Source organism: Tursiops truncatus, chromosome 11 (assembly GCF_011762595.2).
Source record: "Tursiops truncatus isolate mTurTru1 chromosome 11, mTurTru1.mat.Y, whole genome shotgun sequence".
Lineage (NCBI taxonomy): Eukaryota > Metazoa > Chordata > Mammalia > Artiodactyla > Delphinidae > Tursiops > Tursiops truncatus.
In genome coordinates this window covers 76793275-76809605 of record NC_047044.1, presented here as the reverse complement: position 1 = coordinate 76809605, position 16331 = coordinate 76793275, and the positions used below count along the sequence as shown (strand labels likewise).

General features: G+C 43.9%; 1 protein-coding gene and 1 long non-coding RNA gene across 11 annotated transcripts in view; both read right to left on the bottom strand.

The window, feature by feature from the left end:
* The window catches only part of DENND5B (DENN domain containing 5B), a 212911-nt gene extending 205069 nt beyond the window's left edge, over positions 1 to 7842 (bottom strand). For 4 of the 7 annotated variants that reach the window (XM_073788864.1, XM_073788867.1, XM_073788868.1 and 1 more), the window contains exon 1: positions 7084 to 7842. Coding sequence is in view for 6 of the 7 variants with exons in the window: in XM_073788867.1 (XP_073644968.1) it covers positions 7084 to 7210 (127 nt within the window). In the remaining variant the exon portion in view is untranslated. The remainder of the gene's footprint in view (positions 1 to 7083) is intronic. The other 3 variants (XM_019935613.3, XM_073788865.1, XM_073788869.1) reach the window with 1 other exon arrangement.
* A 1456-nt stretch (positions 7843 to 9298) lies between these two features.
* The window catches only part of LOC109550071 (uncharacterized), a 53150-nt gene continuing 46117 nt past the window's right edge, over positions 9299 to 16331 (bottom strand). For all 4 annotated transcript variants that reach the window (XR_012324462.1, XR_012324463.1, XR_012324464.1 and 1 more), the window contains one exon: positions 9299 to 10217. This is a non-coding gene — a long non-coding RNA (uncharacterized lncRNA). The remainder of the gene's footprint in view (positions 10218 to 16331) is intronic.

The window sequence follows — 16331 nt, the reverse complement described above, 5'->3', positions numbered from 1 at the left end:
GGTTATGAGCATGGATGGATCATGTCAGATTTTAATCCAGGTTTCTCACTTCTTATATGAAGTTAGGTAAAGTACTTAAATTCTCTAGCCTGTTTCCTCATCTGGAAAATAGAGAAAATAGTGCCACTTCCTAAGGTTGTTGTCAGGATTAAATGAAGTAATAATCATGAAGTATTATGCCAGTGCTTGGCATGTGGAAAGTACTAAATAAATGTTATTTTATTATTGCTATTTCATTGTAGATTTTTTCAGAACAGTGAGTGTCACCTATATACTCCTCAACCTGGCACACTGTAAGCATTTAATATTGAATAATTAGGGGCTTCCCAGGTGGTGCAGTGGTTGAGAATCTGCCTGCCAATGCAGGGGACACGGGTTCAATCCCTGGTCCAGGAAGATCCCACATGCCATGAAGCAACTAAGCCCGTGCACCGCAACTATTGAGCCCGTGCTCTAGAGCCCGTGAGCCACAACTACTGAGCCTGCGTGCCGCAACTACTGAAGCCTGCACGCCTAGAGCCCGTGCTCCACATAGAGAGAAGCCACCGCAATGAGAAGCCCATGCACCGCAATGAAGAGTATCCCCCGCTCACCACAACTAGAGAAAGCCCATGCACAGCAACGAAGGCCCAACGCAGCCGAAAATAAATAAATTCATTTTAAAAAAATTGAATAATTAATCCAAAGCATAATAGTAGTTACAGCTTTACCAAAAACAAAATTTAGGTCACTATTAATCAAAACTGTTAAGGATCTGGACATATAACACTTGTTTCCTAAAGTACTTTTTTTTTAATTGAAGTATAGAAGACTAAAGTACCTTATGTAGGAACCACCTCTACCCTCTAACAAATTATAGAAGAAGAAAATGTTTTCTTCCATATGGAGTTCCATGGAAATTATGACTAACTTCTATTACTCCAAGAGTGTCTGTGACCAGAAGTGGAAATGCAAACAAAAGGATATACTCAGGAATTTCAGAACAGTATGTCTCAACTCCTTAGCAGTGGATATTATGTACTTGCCCTCCTCCAGCCTTCTTCTTCTCTTCCCGTCCCCTTTCTTCCCCTTTCTCTTACTATTTTCTCCTCCTCCAAAGACACTTATGCCCCTTCCTCCTCCCCTCTCCCTATCCATCTTGTCTTCTCTGGTCTTCTGAGCTCCCTATGCTGGAAGGTCCTGCATTAACCAATGCAGCAGGTGCCTGAGCCCTAGGGTTACCACAGGGACTTAGCTGCTCTCACTGCTGGGCCAATTTCACCATGAAGAATTTTATTTCCAGTGGATTTTTTTAAACTTTTTTTTTTTTTTTTAATATTTATTTATTCGGCTGCACCGGGTCTTAGTTGCAGCACGCGGGACCTTTTAGTTGCAGCACGTGGGCTCTTAGTTGTGGCATGTGGGATCTGGTTCCCTGACGAGAGATAGAACCCAGGCCCCCTGCATTGGGAGTGCGTAGTCTTAACCACTGGACCACGAGGGAAGTCCCTCCCAGTGGATTTTTAAAATCAAGTTATCACTATACCACAGCAACCAGACCTTGAATCTTCTTTGGCCCCATTAGAATGGAAATTGATCCTTGTATTATTCCTTCCCCAGCCTCCCAGTTACCAGGTCAGACCTTCCAAACTCCCAAACATAATCTATTGCGGGCCAGGGATGTCCACAAGGCTAACAACTGAGGCACCACCAATGTAGTCAGATGAAGGAAGCTCCTACCCCACCCACGCCCGTACACCTGGCGGCAGTTTTTAAAAGACTTTAGCACAGACTTGACTACTGACATTCAGTCTGGATTAAGGGCAATCCTGAAATGCTTGCAATTTGAGTAAACCTCATCTTTTTTCTGAGCTTAAATAACTATGGAGCTTTGTGTATTAGAACAAACAGGCTTGGGAATTCCGTGGCAGTCCAGTGGTTAGGACTCACTCAGCGCTCACTGCCGAGACCCCAGATTCCATCCCTGATCAGGGAACTAAGATCCCACAAGCCGCGAGACAAGGCAAAAAAAACCCCCAAAAAACAGGCTTTAGTCTGGTGCCTGCACTGGTCAAATGTGATCTCTAAGACCTTAAACTCTCAGCCTTGGTTTCTTCACTCTAAATGATGTCTAAGATCCTTTCCAGCACTACTGTGGCATGATACTGTCAGTCTCAACTAAATTTTATATTTGAATTTAGACCATGGTCTCCACTGCCTCTAAACTCTTCTGGAAACCAGAGCCAAGACACCAAGGCTAAAAATAAACAGCTGGAGGCACCAAGGAAGATTTCTAAACAAAGGTCTGTGGCAGTGCTCACCCATCAGACTTCCATATCTATCAGCAGTACTGAATCCAAGCTACCATGGGAAAGCTTTAAGAATATTCTGGTCACCACACAATTTGTAGACTCATGTGTAAGTCTTATTAAACACTATGTACTATGTATAAGGTACTATGAAAGAGAGAGGCAAAGGCTTTTCCTTCTTGGGGGTTCGCATATTTATGTTACTTAAATAAAGGTCTAATTACATCCTTCATTTTTCTTTTTTTTTTGTTTGTTTTTTGTTTTTAAATTTATTTATTTATCTATTTTTGGCTGCATTGGGTCTTCATTGCTGCTCATGGGCTTTCTCTAGTTGTGGCGAGCAGGGGCTACTCTTCGTGCAGCGCGCAGGCTTCTCATTACGGTGGCTTCTCTTTTTGCCGAGCACAGGCTCTAGGCACACAGGCTTCAGTAGTTGTGGCTCGTGGGCTCTAGAGCACAGGCTCAGTAGTTGTGGCGCACGGGCTTAGTTGCTCCACAGCATGTGGGATCTTCCCGGACCAGGGCTCAAACCCGTGTCCCCTGCACTGGCAAGCAGATTCTTAACCACTGCACCACCAGGGAAGCCCCACATCCTTCACTTTTCCATTGCCTGAAAGATCTGTGCTGTAAATCAAGCCACATAAATTCCTACAGCTAGGTATTGGAGGAAATGAGAGACATAAAAGAAAATTTCAAAATGACACCTTCTTCCCTTCACATCAACTAATTCCAGTGACTTCTATTTACAGCCCCTTTCTTCTTTATGCAATAAAGAATCAGTTTGAAACTTTTTGTTTTCTTTAACATTAAGAGAAATTTAAACATTTCTGCTTTAACATTTAAGGGACAATTTTGTTTACGGATAAAGTACATCTTGAAAACATACAGTGAGTAGGAGAAGCACAACAGCTAAGACATGGTAGAGAAAGGACAATAGGCAATACTGCTGTAACAGTATACATATAGAGAGAGATATCTCCGTAAAATTTCTAGGTCTTCCATTTTAAAATATTTTAAATTTATATATATTTAAATTATCTTCTGCTGTTAAAAGACCTATTTGAGATGAAAGAAGTCTTTTCCATTGTTGGTAAAGCAGCACCTTACTGGAGGAGTGTAAAGGTCTCATTTCTCATAAAGTCTCAGTCTATTTAATTGTTACTTCATCATATGGTTTGTGTCCTTCATTTGATAACAATGTCCCACCACCTGCACAGTGTGAGTTCTAGGAATATGCATATGTTAAGAAAAAGTCTATAAAGCAATTGGTAGAATTTACGTTTAATAGAAGTCAATTAAGATCTTCTACAGGCAGGGTGACAACTTGCTAAGAAACAGTGTGATAAAAATGGATCAGCTCCAGAAAAGTAAAATAGAAACTTAACTATCATTAACTTTGAAATTAATGCAGCAAAACAGAAACAACCTTCTGACTAATTTGCCTAACTCACTGGCCTTGTTTCCTGATCCTTAAATGTAACTCTGTGGAAACAGTTAAGAAGACTGTTAGCTGGAACATGATACTACATTCTCTTGTTTCCTCTCCTCTCACTGGTCACATTTCTTTTTTTTTTTTTGGCGGGGCGGGGGGGCCTCTCACTGCTGTGGCCTCTCCCGTTGTGGAGCACAGGCTCCGGACACGCAGGCTCAGCGGCCATGGCTCACGGGCCCAGCCGCTCCGCGGTATGTGGGATCTTCGCGGACCAGGGCACGAACCCATGTCCCCTGCATCGGCAGGTGGACTCTCAGCCACTGCGCCACCAGGGAAGCCCTTCACTGGTCACATTTCTTAACCTCCTTGGTTGTTTTCCCCTCATCCTTCTCACCTCTGAATGTTGGAATGTCTCCAGGACTCAATCCTCTTTTCTATCTACACCCACTCCCTGGGTGATGTCACCCAATTTCATGGCTTTCGATTCATATCTAAAAATAAATTCAGACCCCTGAAATATGTCCTGCCTACTTGGTATCTCCATTTGAATGTCTAACGGGAACCTCAAACTTAACATGTCCAAAGCTAAACTAATCTTCTCCAGCCAGCTTCTCCATCAGTCTTCCAATTTTAGTAAATAAAGGTGCTTATAATTGCTTAGGCAGAAAACCCTGGAGTCATCTCTGATCACTTTCTTTGAGTATGAATACCATACTCAATTCATCAGCAAGTCCTGCTGACTCTCCCTTCAAAATATATCCAGCTTCTAACCACTTTACGGCTACTGCCCTGGTCCAAGCCACCAACAACTCTCACCTCCAACAGTGAAAAAGAGCCTCCTAACTGGTCCATCTCTATCCTTGCCCCTGATATACTCCAGTCAACATGGTAGCCACAGCCATCTTTTCAGAAGGTACATCAGATCTCATTACACTGCTCAAAACCCAGTGAGATGGTTTTCCACCTCAGAGTAGAAGTTTGTCTATGAGGCCCTACAGAATCTCCCCTACCCCTTCTCAATGATCATATCTACTAACCTCCCTCTTACTCAGTATCAACCACACTGGCCTCCTTGCTGTTACCTGCAAAACTAGGCACCCTTCCACCTCAGGTCTTTGCACGTGCTGTTTCCTCTGCCTACAATGCTGTTCCCTGAGACAATCCACATGGCTTGCTTCCTCACCTCCTTTAGGGTTCTGTTCAAATATCACCTTATCAGTGAGGCCTTCCCTAACCATCTTATTTAAAATCGTTACGACCCCACAAGTCTCACCATTCTGCTGGCACTGCCCTACCATCATTTCCCTGCTTTATTTTTCCTCATAGCACTTATTAACCTCTGACAAACTATATATTTTTATTATTTCGTCATGCTAGAATGTAAGTTCTATAATGGCAGGAATTTTTTGACTGCTTTGATTACAGCTGAGCCCAGGGCCTAGAACACAATCTACACCTAAAGGCTTTCAAAACTATTTGCTGAATGAACGAATGAAAATATTATCAGACAAAATTGTTACCTCAAAACACCAAGTATTATGAGGGGCAGAAATCTCAAACAACACCCACACTCACCCATAGTACTGCAAAAGGAGAAGCCAGTTTGTGCCTTAAAAAAAAGCATTAAAAGTTTTTTTACTGTTTAATTTTGTTAAAGCCATTTGCACTATGCCTAAAGAGTCCCAGGCCACACTTACAGGTGTTGTTTTAGCTTTACTAGGCATACAGACTTGATGAAGAAAAAAATACAGGCTTTTTCCAGTCATCAGTCGCCACTGACAGAAGGTCTCCAAGAGCCTCAGTGCCACAAATGCTTAGGGAGATGTTTAGGGGAAAAGGGATTCTAGAAACATAAAATAATCCCTTCACCAATCCCAAAAGAGGAATCTCTCCAAATTCCTCTGCAAACATTTTTTTCTAACTCCATAACCCTTAACAAAGCCATTCTTAATATGTACATGAAATCTTAACTGAAGAAACAACATGAATATATAATTACACATAGAGAAAACCTGGTACTCCTCTCGCTTTTCAAAAAATAAAATTAAGTAAAACTAGACATAGTTTTTGTTGAAAATGTTTTGCTGCGAAACCGACTTAAGATATTCACTTAGGTTAAGAGGTCACTTGGGTATTGTATCTTAAGGCTGAACAGTTTTGTTTACTATTGTTTATTATTTAATACATTCTTCCCAGTCCGCCCCTCCAGAAAGGAAAAGAAAAGAAAAATACACACTGGTGCAATCAAGAATGCTATGTCCAAAAGAAGCTGCTCTGAAAGGCTATGACCTAAGTGTTTAACACTGACACAGATAAAGTTCAAGCGGTAGATGTCACTTATCTCACCCATTAAAAAAAAAAAAAATCCAGATTCAGATCCCAAGAAGGCAAGCAGAAAGACACAGGCATGAAAAATGAAATCAGCCTTTTCTCCCCGGCCTCCTCCAGACACTGTGCACTCACCCCCGGCCCCTCCACCACCATCCTTTAATAGCCCCCCTTCCCAGCGTCGGTTCCCCAGCTCAGTCCTGCACTGCGCCACCAACTGAGTCAAGAGGACGGGCCAATGCCCCTCCAGGAAAACCCAGGCGGCAACACTCGGTGCACCCAACTGAGGGGAAATATCCAACTACTTAAACTCGGAACAGTATAAGCGGTGTCAACAAAGCGTCGTGCCGGGACCCGAGCGTTCAAAGATCGTCGCCAGCTCCGGTGACACTGCCAAACCGACAGGATTCCAAAAGGTGACTCGACGGTCATCGCAGAACCCGAGGCGTGAGGCGGCGCAGACCGGGAACAGTCAGGGATGAAGTACAACCAGCCTCCCGCCCGGTGCTCGCCCCACGGGCCACCACCACCTGGGTGGGCGCGAACCCCGCGGCCTCCAACTCCCCTCCCCGAGGGGGCCGGGGCGCCACGTCACGTGCCGAGGCTGAAACTTCGCAGCCGGGGCGGAGGGTGGAGGGTAGGGGGCGGGAGCCGCAGGAGCACAGAGAGGCCTGGAGTTAATGCGCCCGGTGACTCACCGGCCGCCTCCGCGGGCAGCTGCGGGCGAGGGGGCCGGCGCGCCGGGCTGGGGCCGTGCCCTCGGGGCCGACCCCGACACTGCCCCCGCACCCGTTATTCCTAACCCCGCGCCCGTCAGGCAAAAGCCCCCGGCGGGCGCCCGCGGGCTCAGCAGCGCACCCTGCACGCGGAATAAATAACAATGTCATTAATCGCCGCCCGAGAGCCCTGCCGGCCAGAGAGCGGGCGCCGCCGGGAGCTGACTTTGTCTGGAGCCCGCACGCCGCCTCCCAAGCGTCCCCGCAGCACCCCCCGCGTCCCTGAAGGGACCCCCGCGCCACCGCAGCCCGGCCTTACCCGCCAGCTCGTCGGGCTCCAGGCCGCTGTCCGCGTCGATCCCGCACAGCACGAAGTAGTGCGCGAAACGGCAAGCGGCCGGGGAGGAGCCCGAGCCCGGGCCAGGCGCCGCGCCGCTCCCGCTCATCCCGGCTGCGCTGCTCCTGCTGCCGCCGCCGCCGCCGCCGCCTCCCGAGAGGGCTCGCGGCCGAGACTGCCGCTCGGGCTTTGGTCTCCGCGCGCCCGCCCTAGGGCGACCCGGGCGCGCCCATGGCCGCGCAGCCGCCGCTCGTCACCGCAGCTTGGCTCCTCGCTCAGCGCCGGGGAAGGGGCCGCGAGCTCGCGCGCAGTCGGTCCGGATCCCGGTGCGGGGTGGGGGAGGGGCGCGGGGGGGGGAGTGTCGCCGTGAGAGGCCCGCGCCGCCGCAGCTGCACTCGCGAGCTGGGAGCCACGGCGTCTGGCGCCCGCGGGTCAGCTGAGCCGGCGCTCGGGCTGTGGGAGCGCGGGGGCGCGGAGGACCGGCGCGTGGGGCGGGGGCGCGGAGAGGAGGGCGCGCTCGCGAGGGGCGGGAGCGCGCGTTTCGGCCGTGTGTGTGCGCGCGCGTGCAGCGGGCTCGGAGGGAGAGCCCAGGGCTGGCGGGATTCGTGCCCGCCCCCCGGCGGGGGCTGCGGCGCGGGGGCGACCCCACACACGCGGCTCCTGGCCTCCACCTGCCCGCAAGAGGCAAAGCCGCAGAGCAGGATTATGCTTTCTAAACGGGATGCTACCTATCCTGATTTTTTAAAAAAAGAAATGCAGCTTTGGGAAAGGTTAACGGCGCTCTGAAATCATTTCCCACGACGATCTGGACCATCAACATGTTTTAAACTGTGACAAGTGCAGATGCCAATCTCATTTTAAGATCCTAGTCTTTGAATCCTTCTCCCAGCCCTCAGCCCCATTCACAAGCCATCCTTCCTCACTGAATTGGTGCCAGCTCAATGGTGAAGGGGGCAGGGGGGGAACAATACTCAATATCCACAAAGCTTTGAGACTTCTAAAAGGACTTCAATTACCAACTTCCCCTCCTCGACCCATTCCGTAATTTATCCTGACATTTTCCAGGTCAGTGTAAAGTAGCCAAGGCGCTCCAGTTCCCCAGCTCTGTACTCATTTGATATTATCAGCTCTCCCAGCAGGTACAATCAGCGGCTGATAAAGCAACAGGAATTAGACCCTGAACTCTGCTCTTCGCAAGACTATGGCTCTCTTACCCTGCCCTTTCCTCTGACTTCACATTATTCAGAACGAGCTCACCAGTCAGTTCTTCCTCTCTTGAAAGGTGAAAAACTGAATCCATCCCACTCCACAGTGTCATCCCTTCCACACCACTCCGTACTCTCTTCCTTCGGGATTTGGGGATAAGGGAGCGGGGCGGGTGGGGGGGCGTGTGGGTGTGCATCGTGAACAACGCTGCTAGACACAAAAGCAAACCTTCCAGGGAGGTGGACTGAGAGGACGAACCTCAATTATTTGACTGAATAATGTTCTTCCTGGAAGATATGTATGCATGCATACCATCAATTACTGTAGCTTGTACCCTCACTTTCTCTCCAAGTTTGAAGGGTAAGAAGAATCAAAAAATCAGAATGAGCCACAGCCTGGGAAACGCACCATTAGCTCCTGTTGCACCCTGCACTTTTCCCTCAAAACGCTTATAATGACTTTTTCTGTGTCTGTCTGCTCATCTGGGTTGTAAGCTCCACACAGCAGGAGTCACCATCCTGCTATTCCTATTTCTAGTATCTATCAGAACCCTGGTCCATGTAGTCCTTCAATTTATGTTTATAGAATGAATGAAAGAAGGGTGGTTATCTAGGTAGTAACAAGTTGTTGATGCTACTAGGAAAATACAGAAACTGTAATATCTGTGACATATTTATGAACATATGCTAATTTGCTATTATACAATGATTGCTGTTTCTCATATACAGAGTACTGAAATATGTAAAACAATTTCACTAATGGTGGGGGGAGGGAATGACAGGTTGTGTATGTTTCTCCTGTCTTTGCTGGTAGATCCTTACAGATTGTTTGTTAGATTCTAGACTAATAAAACAAAGCACAATAGAAAACTAATTTACTGTTTGCACTAGCCAAGGGATATGTCACTTTTTGTTCATTTGAAAAGTAACTGACTTATGAGTTTGTAATGCAGGGCTTACAAACTCATAAGTCAGTTACTTTTCAAATGTTATGCATTCAATTATGATATATAAATTTCATCAAAATAGACAAAATCTCTAAAATCGCCCCTAAGGCTTTCAAGAGAATTGTCACACATTACAAGATTAAACTCTAATTTGAAGATACCTGGATATGTTCTAATTATCACTTCAGAATGACAATGTGTAGGTATATTCTGCATTAAGCTGCAATTAAACAAAGCTGAGGGCTTCCCTGGTGGCACAGTGGTTGGGAGTCCGCCTGCCGATGCGGGGGACGCGGGTTCGTGCCCCGGTCCGGGAGGATCCCACATGCCGTGGAGCGGCTGGGCCCGTGAGCCGTGGCCGCTCGGCCTGTGCGTCCGGAGCCTGTGCCCCGTGGCGGGAGGGGCCACAGCAGTGAGGGGCCCGCGAACCAAAAAAGAAAAAAGCTGAAAGGATAACCAAGAATTAACTATATATCATTGCATACATGTTTTCCTCCAAAATAATGACATAGAAATAAATTAGCTAAGTGAACAAAAATGACTTAAATCTTACAAAATATTTAAGTTGTGTTGAGGGGAGAGATCATATCCCTATTCCCATGCTAAGACAACCTCTGTCGGTACCGTCCTTCATTTCCACCATGTCATCCACACATACTCACAACCAAGAGAGATGGGATTGCTAAAGTAACTATTCAGAGTCCCAGATGTTCATTGGACCACATTTTACTAGTAGTCAGAGTCACCACATGATATGCCACCAGGTTAGCCGTGCTCAGTCAATTCGTCATTCCTGTGCTTCCTGCAGGCAGCAGACCCTGGCATGGCTGAGCCTCTCCAAGCATAAGTGATGCCCTCCATTGGAGTTTTTACCAGAGAGTCCTTCAGAGACAGCAGATCATTGATCAAATACTTAGAGCATGGCCTTGCATTCTGCTTGTACATATGCTGCCTGACTGGGAACCTGCAATGGAGAAAACAATCCCAGCTTTAACCTCTACATAGCACAAAACATGCCAAATAATCACAATTCCAACAAAAGATTTTCTTTTGTGAGTGACGTTTTCTTGAGTGACATTTTCTTCTGCCAGGGTTTTAGCTTTCTGGGAAAATCTTATCACAATGAAAAGTTATTTGGAAAATCAATAACCATATTCCCTCATCACTAGTTTCAGAAAAAGTGTCAGTTTATGCCAATAAGAGTTTGGTAGCAAAACAGCCATCTCGCGATTTTGCATAAATCTGTTTCTACTGTATACAATGGGTCCAAGTTTATAAAAAATCTCTTTTATGTAAGTCATTATGCTAATGCTTTGAGAATATGAAACTAAATAAAACACAATCCCTCTTCTTCAGGAGTCTAGAGTCTAGCAGGAAGGAAAATATTTTTTCAAAAATAATTAAAATACCGGGCTTCCCTGGTAGCGCAGTGGTTGAGAGTCCGCCTGCCGATGAAGGGGACACGGGTTCGTACCCCGTTCCGGGAAGATCCCACATGCTTCGGAGCGGCTGGGCCCGTGAGCCATGGCCGCTGAGCCTGCGCGTCCAGAGCCTGTGCTCTGCAACGGGAGAGGCCACAGCAGTGAGAGGCCCACGTACCGCAAAAAATTAATAATAATAATTAAAATACCAAAAAGAGATAATAAAAAGTAAAATGTCGTATATTCCACAGGACAAGTTCAAAAAGTGATGTAGGATTTAGTGAGCAGAGGTCAAATCTTATTAAGGAATCCACTAGGACATCAAGAAAGTGGTAATATTTGAGGTGGCCTTATAAGAGGAATAGGAGTTCATCAGGTAGAGATGGGAAGGAAGACGTTCCAGGCACAGAGGAAATGACTGGGGTATAAAAGTGCATAGAGGACAATAGTTCAGTTGGAGCCAGAGCATGAAGAACCTTCAATGCCAGGCAAATGGGGGTGACTCACTTTCTTAAAGTCTTACTGATACCTGAGAGCTAGTCTTAGCTAATGATTTCTTTTAATAAATTTATGTATTTATTTATTTTTGGCTGTGTTGGGTCTTCGTTGCTGTGTGTGAGCTTTCTCTCTAGTTGCAATGAACAGGGCCTACTCTTCATTGTGGTGCGCAGGCTTCTCTTGTTGTGGAACTCAGGATCTAGGGGCTTCAGTATTTGTGGCTCTCAGGTTTAGCTGCTCTGCCGCATGTGGGATCTTCCCGGACCAGGGCTCGAAGCCATGTCCCCTGCATTGGCAGGTGGATTTTTAACCACTGTGCCACCAGGGAAGTCCCTAGTCTTAGCTAGTTTTGAGTGAGTTTAACACAGAATATTTGAAATCAGCTAAGCCAGCCCTCTCACTTTACAAATAAAAATGTCTAAGTTCCACAGAATTTTCGTGACTTACCCAAACACACATTGTTAGTGGCAGGACAGGAACAAAGCCTAAAAGACTGGATTGTAGGATATCTTAAGGCCCTTTCAGCTCTGATGTTGATAAGTCTATGACATCTCCTTACTTGAGTTGACTAATCTTTCCCCTCTGTGCTGCTTATGACTTCTTTTCAGAGATCCACTTCGGAATTTGATTATTTTTTTCTTTTGAAATGAACATTTTTCAAACATACAGAAAGACTAGGATAATGAGCACATATATACCCATCACCTAGTTTTAATATTAACATTTTGCCATTTTGTTTCATCTGTTTTTTACTGAAGTATTTGAAAGTAATAAGGCATAACATTTGTCAACATTTTGAGTATGTCTGTACTATCTAAAATTTCACATGGGGACTTCCCTGGTGGCGCAGTGCTTAAGAATCCGCCTGCAAATGCAGGGGACATGGGTTTGATCCCTGGTCTGGGAAGATCCCACATGCCGCGGAGCAATTAAACCGGAGCACCACAACTACTGAGCCTGCGTTCTAGAGCCCGCGAGCCACAACTACTGAAGACCACACGTCTAGAGCCCATGCTCCGCAACAAGAGAAGCCACCACAATGAGGAGCCCATGCACCACAACAAAGAGTAGACCCCCACTCACTACAACTAGAGAAAGCCCACGCACAGCAATGAAGACCAACGCAGCCAAAAATAAATAAAATTTTTTTTTAAAAATCCTAATTAAAAAAAATAGGGAGACGCAAGAGGGAGGAGATATGGTGATATATGTATAGCCGATTCACTTCATTATAAAGCACAAACTAACACACCATTGTAAAGCAATTATACTCCAATAAAGATGTTAAAAAAAAAAAGTTTCACATGAATGTTTCCTTACTTTCTCAATGAAATCTCTAGACCTTCTTTTCTCCCTTTACCTCATATAAAATACCAAACATTAGTTCCTATTCATCATCTAGTCCTATTCTTTCTCTTTTTTCCAATAATACTATAGTAGATTTATGTGTAATTATTTTCTCAGGACCGCCTCCTTCTTCTGAGAACCCTGTTCCTTTCATTCCAACCAAATTGCTCTCTTAGGAGCTATCGATACAATGATGTGATACAACATCTCACAGACACACACACACACACACACACACACACACACACACACACACGCACATCTCTCCCTCCTCTCAAAACAATTGATTGGTCTAGAAGAAGCCTTGTGGCCCAAGCTGGGCCAATAAGCAATTTCTCATTGGTCTTGGACTTGAAACCTAGAGAGTTGAGGTGGTCTCTCTGCAGGTGGCCAGCATTGTAAGCTGAGAAACTCAGGAGATACCAGTGGTCATGTTTCTGTTATGGGAAGAAAGATAATCTGCAGCAAGAGAGAAGAATGAGGATGACACTCAGGACAGAGGACACAAATGGAGCAAGCATCCTCTAATGTTATCATGAATTTGACTTTTTTTTGCCTAAGGTAATTTAAATTGGGATTCTGCCCCTTGCAGCCAAAAGAGCATATATGTAAGTGTGATTTGGCCTGGAGAATATTGATAGGAAGGATTAAGCAAAACCTTCTGGCTACCCCAGGCTAAAAGGTATAAATACCTCTCTACGCATCCACCCAAACCCAATTGAAAAGACGTGAAGAGAAGCTGTAACTCTGTATATGTTTTCAAGATTTATATAACTATAAATACGTAAACCTATAAAAACTAATTGTACCTTATCTACTTCTTGAAACAATAGCAGACTATATTTAAAATATCATAAACTTATTTTTTCAATTGTTGATAGATTACATTTTGTGTTCAGAAATCTTCCCCCAAGCCAGACCCTGGCACGGCACACAGAAGGGAACATTTGAGACTGCAGAACATCTACATTTACCCTAGTATTGCTGCCCCACATAAGCTCCAGGTGGAAAGAAAATAGCTGAATCTTCAATGCTTACAACCTTTAATTAGATTAGCTCCATCCAGCAGAGAAATGAGGACCATGAATGTCAGACTTTGCTATCCATCATTCAAGAGAATAGTAAGCAAGGGGCAAAGGAGGGGCCATGAGTGTTACCGTAGTAGAAGTCCCTCCTTATGGAAAAGAGGCAAGAGGAAAGGAAGTTCCTCCCTAAGGAGTGTTTGTTTAATCAGAATCCATTCCCCTCCCTTCATTGTTTAGCCTTGATGTTGTTTGGGTGGGATTGGCCTTACTGCTAGCTCTAGGGTGAGGCTTTGTGAACCTATGTCCCTTTAAGGGTTAATGATTTGAAGATGGACAATTGTCCTAAGCTGGTCTACTTAGTGTGAGGTTCAGAACTTTCATTTGATAACTGGAGGAAGGAACAACCTCTTCTCGTCTTGGATGTAAATGAGGAAGTATACAGAATTGCTGGTAGCCCTACAAGGAAAGCCAGGCCAAGGATGAAGGCAACATACAGAACAGGGCAGAGACTAGAGGAACTCTGAAAAGCAGATTATATCATGAACTCCGGATCAAATCACACAAGAAGCCAGGTCAATATCTGGGATTTGTCAGTTAATGTGAGCCAATACATTCCTTTTATTGTTTCAGCCGGTTTGAGTTATTTTCTTTTACTAGCAACTAAAAGTATGCCCCCCAAATAAGGGGATTGATCTGTAAGTTCCCTCCCAGTTAAAAATAAAATTATACATATTCTAAATCTAAAAGGAAACAATATATAATTCCATATTCTGGAAAAAGCCCCAGTGCTCTCTCTTCTCAAGGAGGTAACAACAATATGCCACTAGAATCTCAGGCAGCTAGGTCAGGCTCCACCTGAGAATCAGGGACCATAGGATGAGGAAGAAATCTTAACAGTCTGCTGTAGAGGATAGTTTCCTTGGTTGGATGGGTTCCTTCTCTAAACCAAGATTGAGAATATAAGAGTAGCGATTAAAATACAGATCTTCCATCAAAATTTAGAACACTCCTACCTTTTGTTTCATCAATTCTGCTTCTCAGAATCTCTCCTACAAAAATACACAAGCAAAGGATATGTGTGCAGTGATATGACCTGAAACATTGTTCATGGTATTAAAAAAATGGAGACAATCTTATTTCTACCAAAAGGAAATGGTTATATAAATTATGGTATATCTATGTGGTGTAATGTAAGAAAGAAGGATGCACGGATAGAAAAAAAATTATCTACTATATGGTTGAATATATAAAATATATCAAATCAAGAAAGAAAAATATAGAGTATGATCCTGTGTTAAAAAGAAACTCTATACTTATGTTTGTGCTTAGAAAATATGAAAAGCTTCCACTTTTTATTTTTCATATCTCAAATATGAAATTTATAAATTGTTAAAAAATTTTACAACAGGCATCTGTTGCAGTTTTGTAATTCAAAACCTTTCCTTTTTAAGTGTGTATGTGTATTTTTCTGTGAGAAAAGATTGTCAACATTGTGAATCATGATTATTTTCATAAATAACTCAAACTTGTAACTCTTTTATTGACTTATTCTTAAGATCAATTTGAATGACTATAGATATATTCATATATGCATATATACACATGCATGCATAAAGGAGTATGAATGTTGACAATTCATTCATTATTCAACAATTCTTATTGAGTGCCTACTGTATGCCAGGCAGTGTTCTAGTGATATGTCAATGCGTCCTATAGATATACAGTGTTGCACATAATGAGATCCAAGATAGTCTCAAGAATATAAATAACTATAAATGTCGAAATGTAGCAAAGTATAATGTTTATGTGTGTATAATTTTCAATCATCAAAACCATTTAATTTGGCTATTCAGTGATGAACTCGATTTCGTGTTATAAATGTGTAACCTTCTTCAGTTTCAACTATAAACCTCACAGCTGACAGCACTGAATTGAAGAGCCAGCTAAATAAAACTACGGATCTTGATTTGGGCGTGTTTTGGACCCAACATCTTTAGACCCTTACCACATGCCAGAACGTAAACCTGAGTTCTCAGTGCCAGACTTCATATACAATTTTTCTAATACTTCCTTTAAATCACAGAAATCTCACTCATCAATTCTCTCCCACCCTGAATTCAGAGGCACTTGTAATTAGTCCCACACAATTTAGTCTTGCAATATTAACTAATTCAGATATATAAATCTTTTCTTTCCAACTTGTGCAGCTGAGAGCTTATGGAGGTCAAGAACTGTTTTCTCTTTCCTCACATCCACACATCACAGTTTATTCTTTCAGAAAACTGTAAATGCATCCCTCAGCTTCCTCAGCAAAGAGTGTACATTTAAACTAAAAATAGAACACAGATCCTCTGTGTTTTTCAGTCATAATCAATATGACTATTCGTGAGGCAATTATTTTAAGCTTAGCAATTTAGACATAATCCCATCATTGAATTAGGCTTGAAATCTTAGGAGGAAATTGCAGCATGTTTATTCATCTTAGTTGCTTCTAAGCAACTGTTATCCTCCAAGCTTAGAACCCCCTCCATGATTTCTAGGGAGCAATTTTAGATTACATAATACTTTTTGGAATACATTCTGGAAAGTACCTATTCCGTTTTAGGAAAACTATAGCCTCTCTCTCTCTCTCTCACTTTTTTAAAAGAATTCTCCTATGACTATTTCCTTGAACTTCAGACTCCAGCGATAAGTAAAGGTAACAAGAAAGATGCCGGGAGAAAAGCCAATTTAATTGTGCTATCCTGAATAATTGTTTCTGACTTCCAGCTTGCCCATTGTGATTTT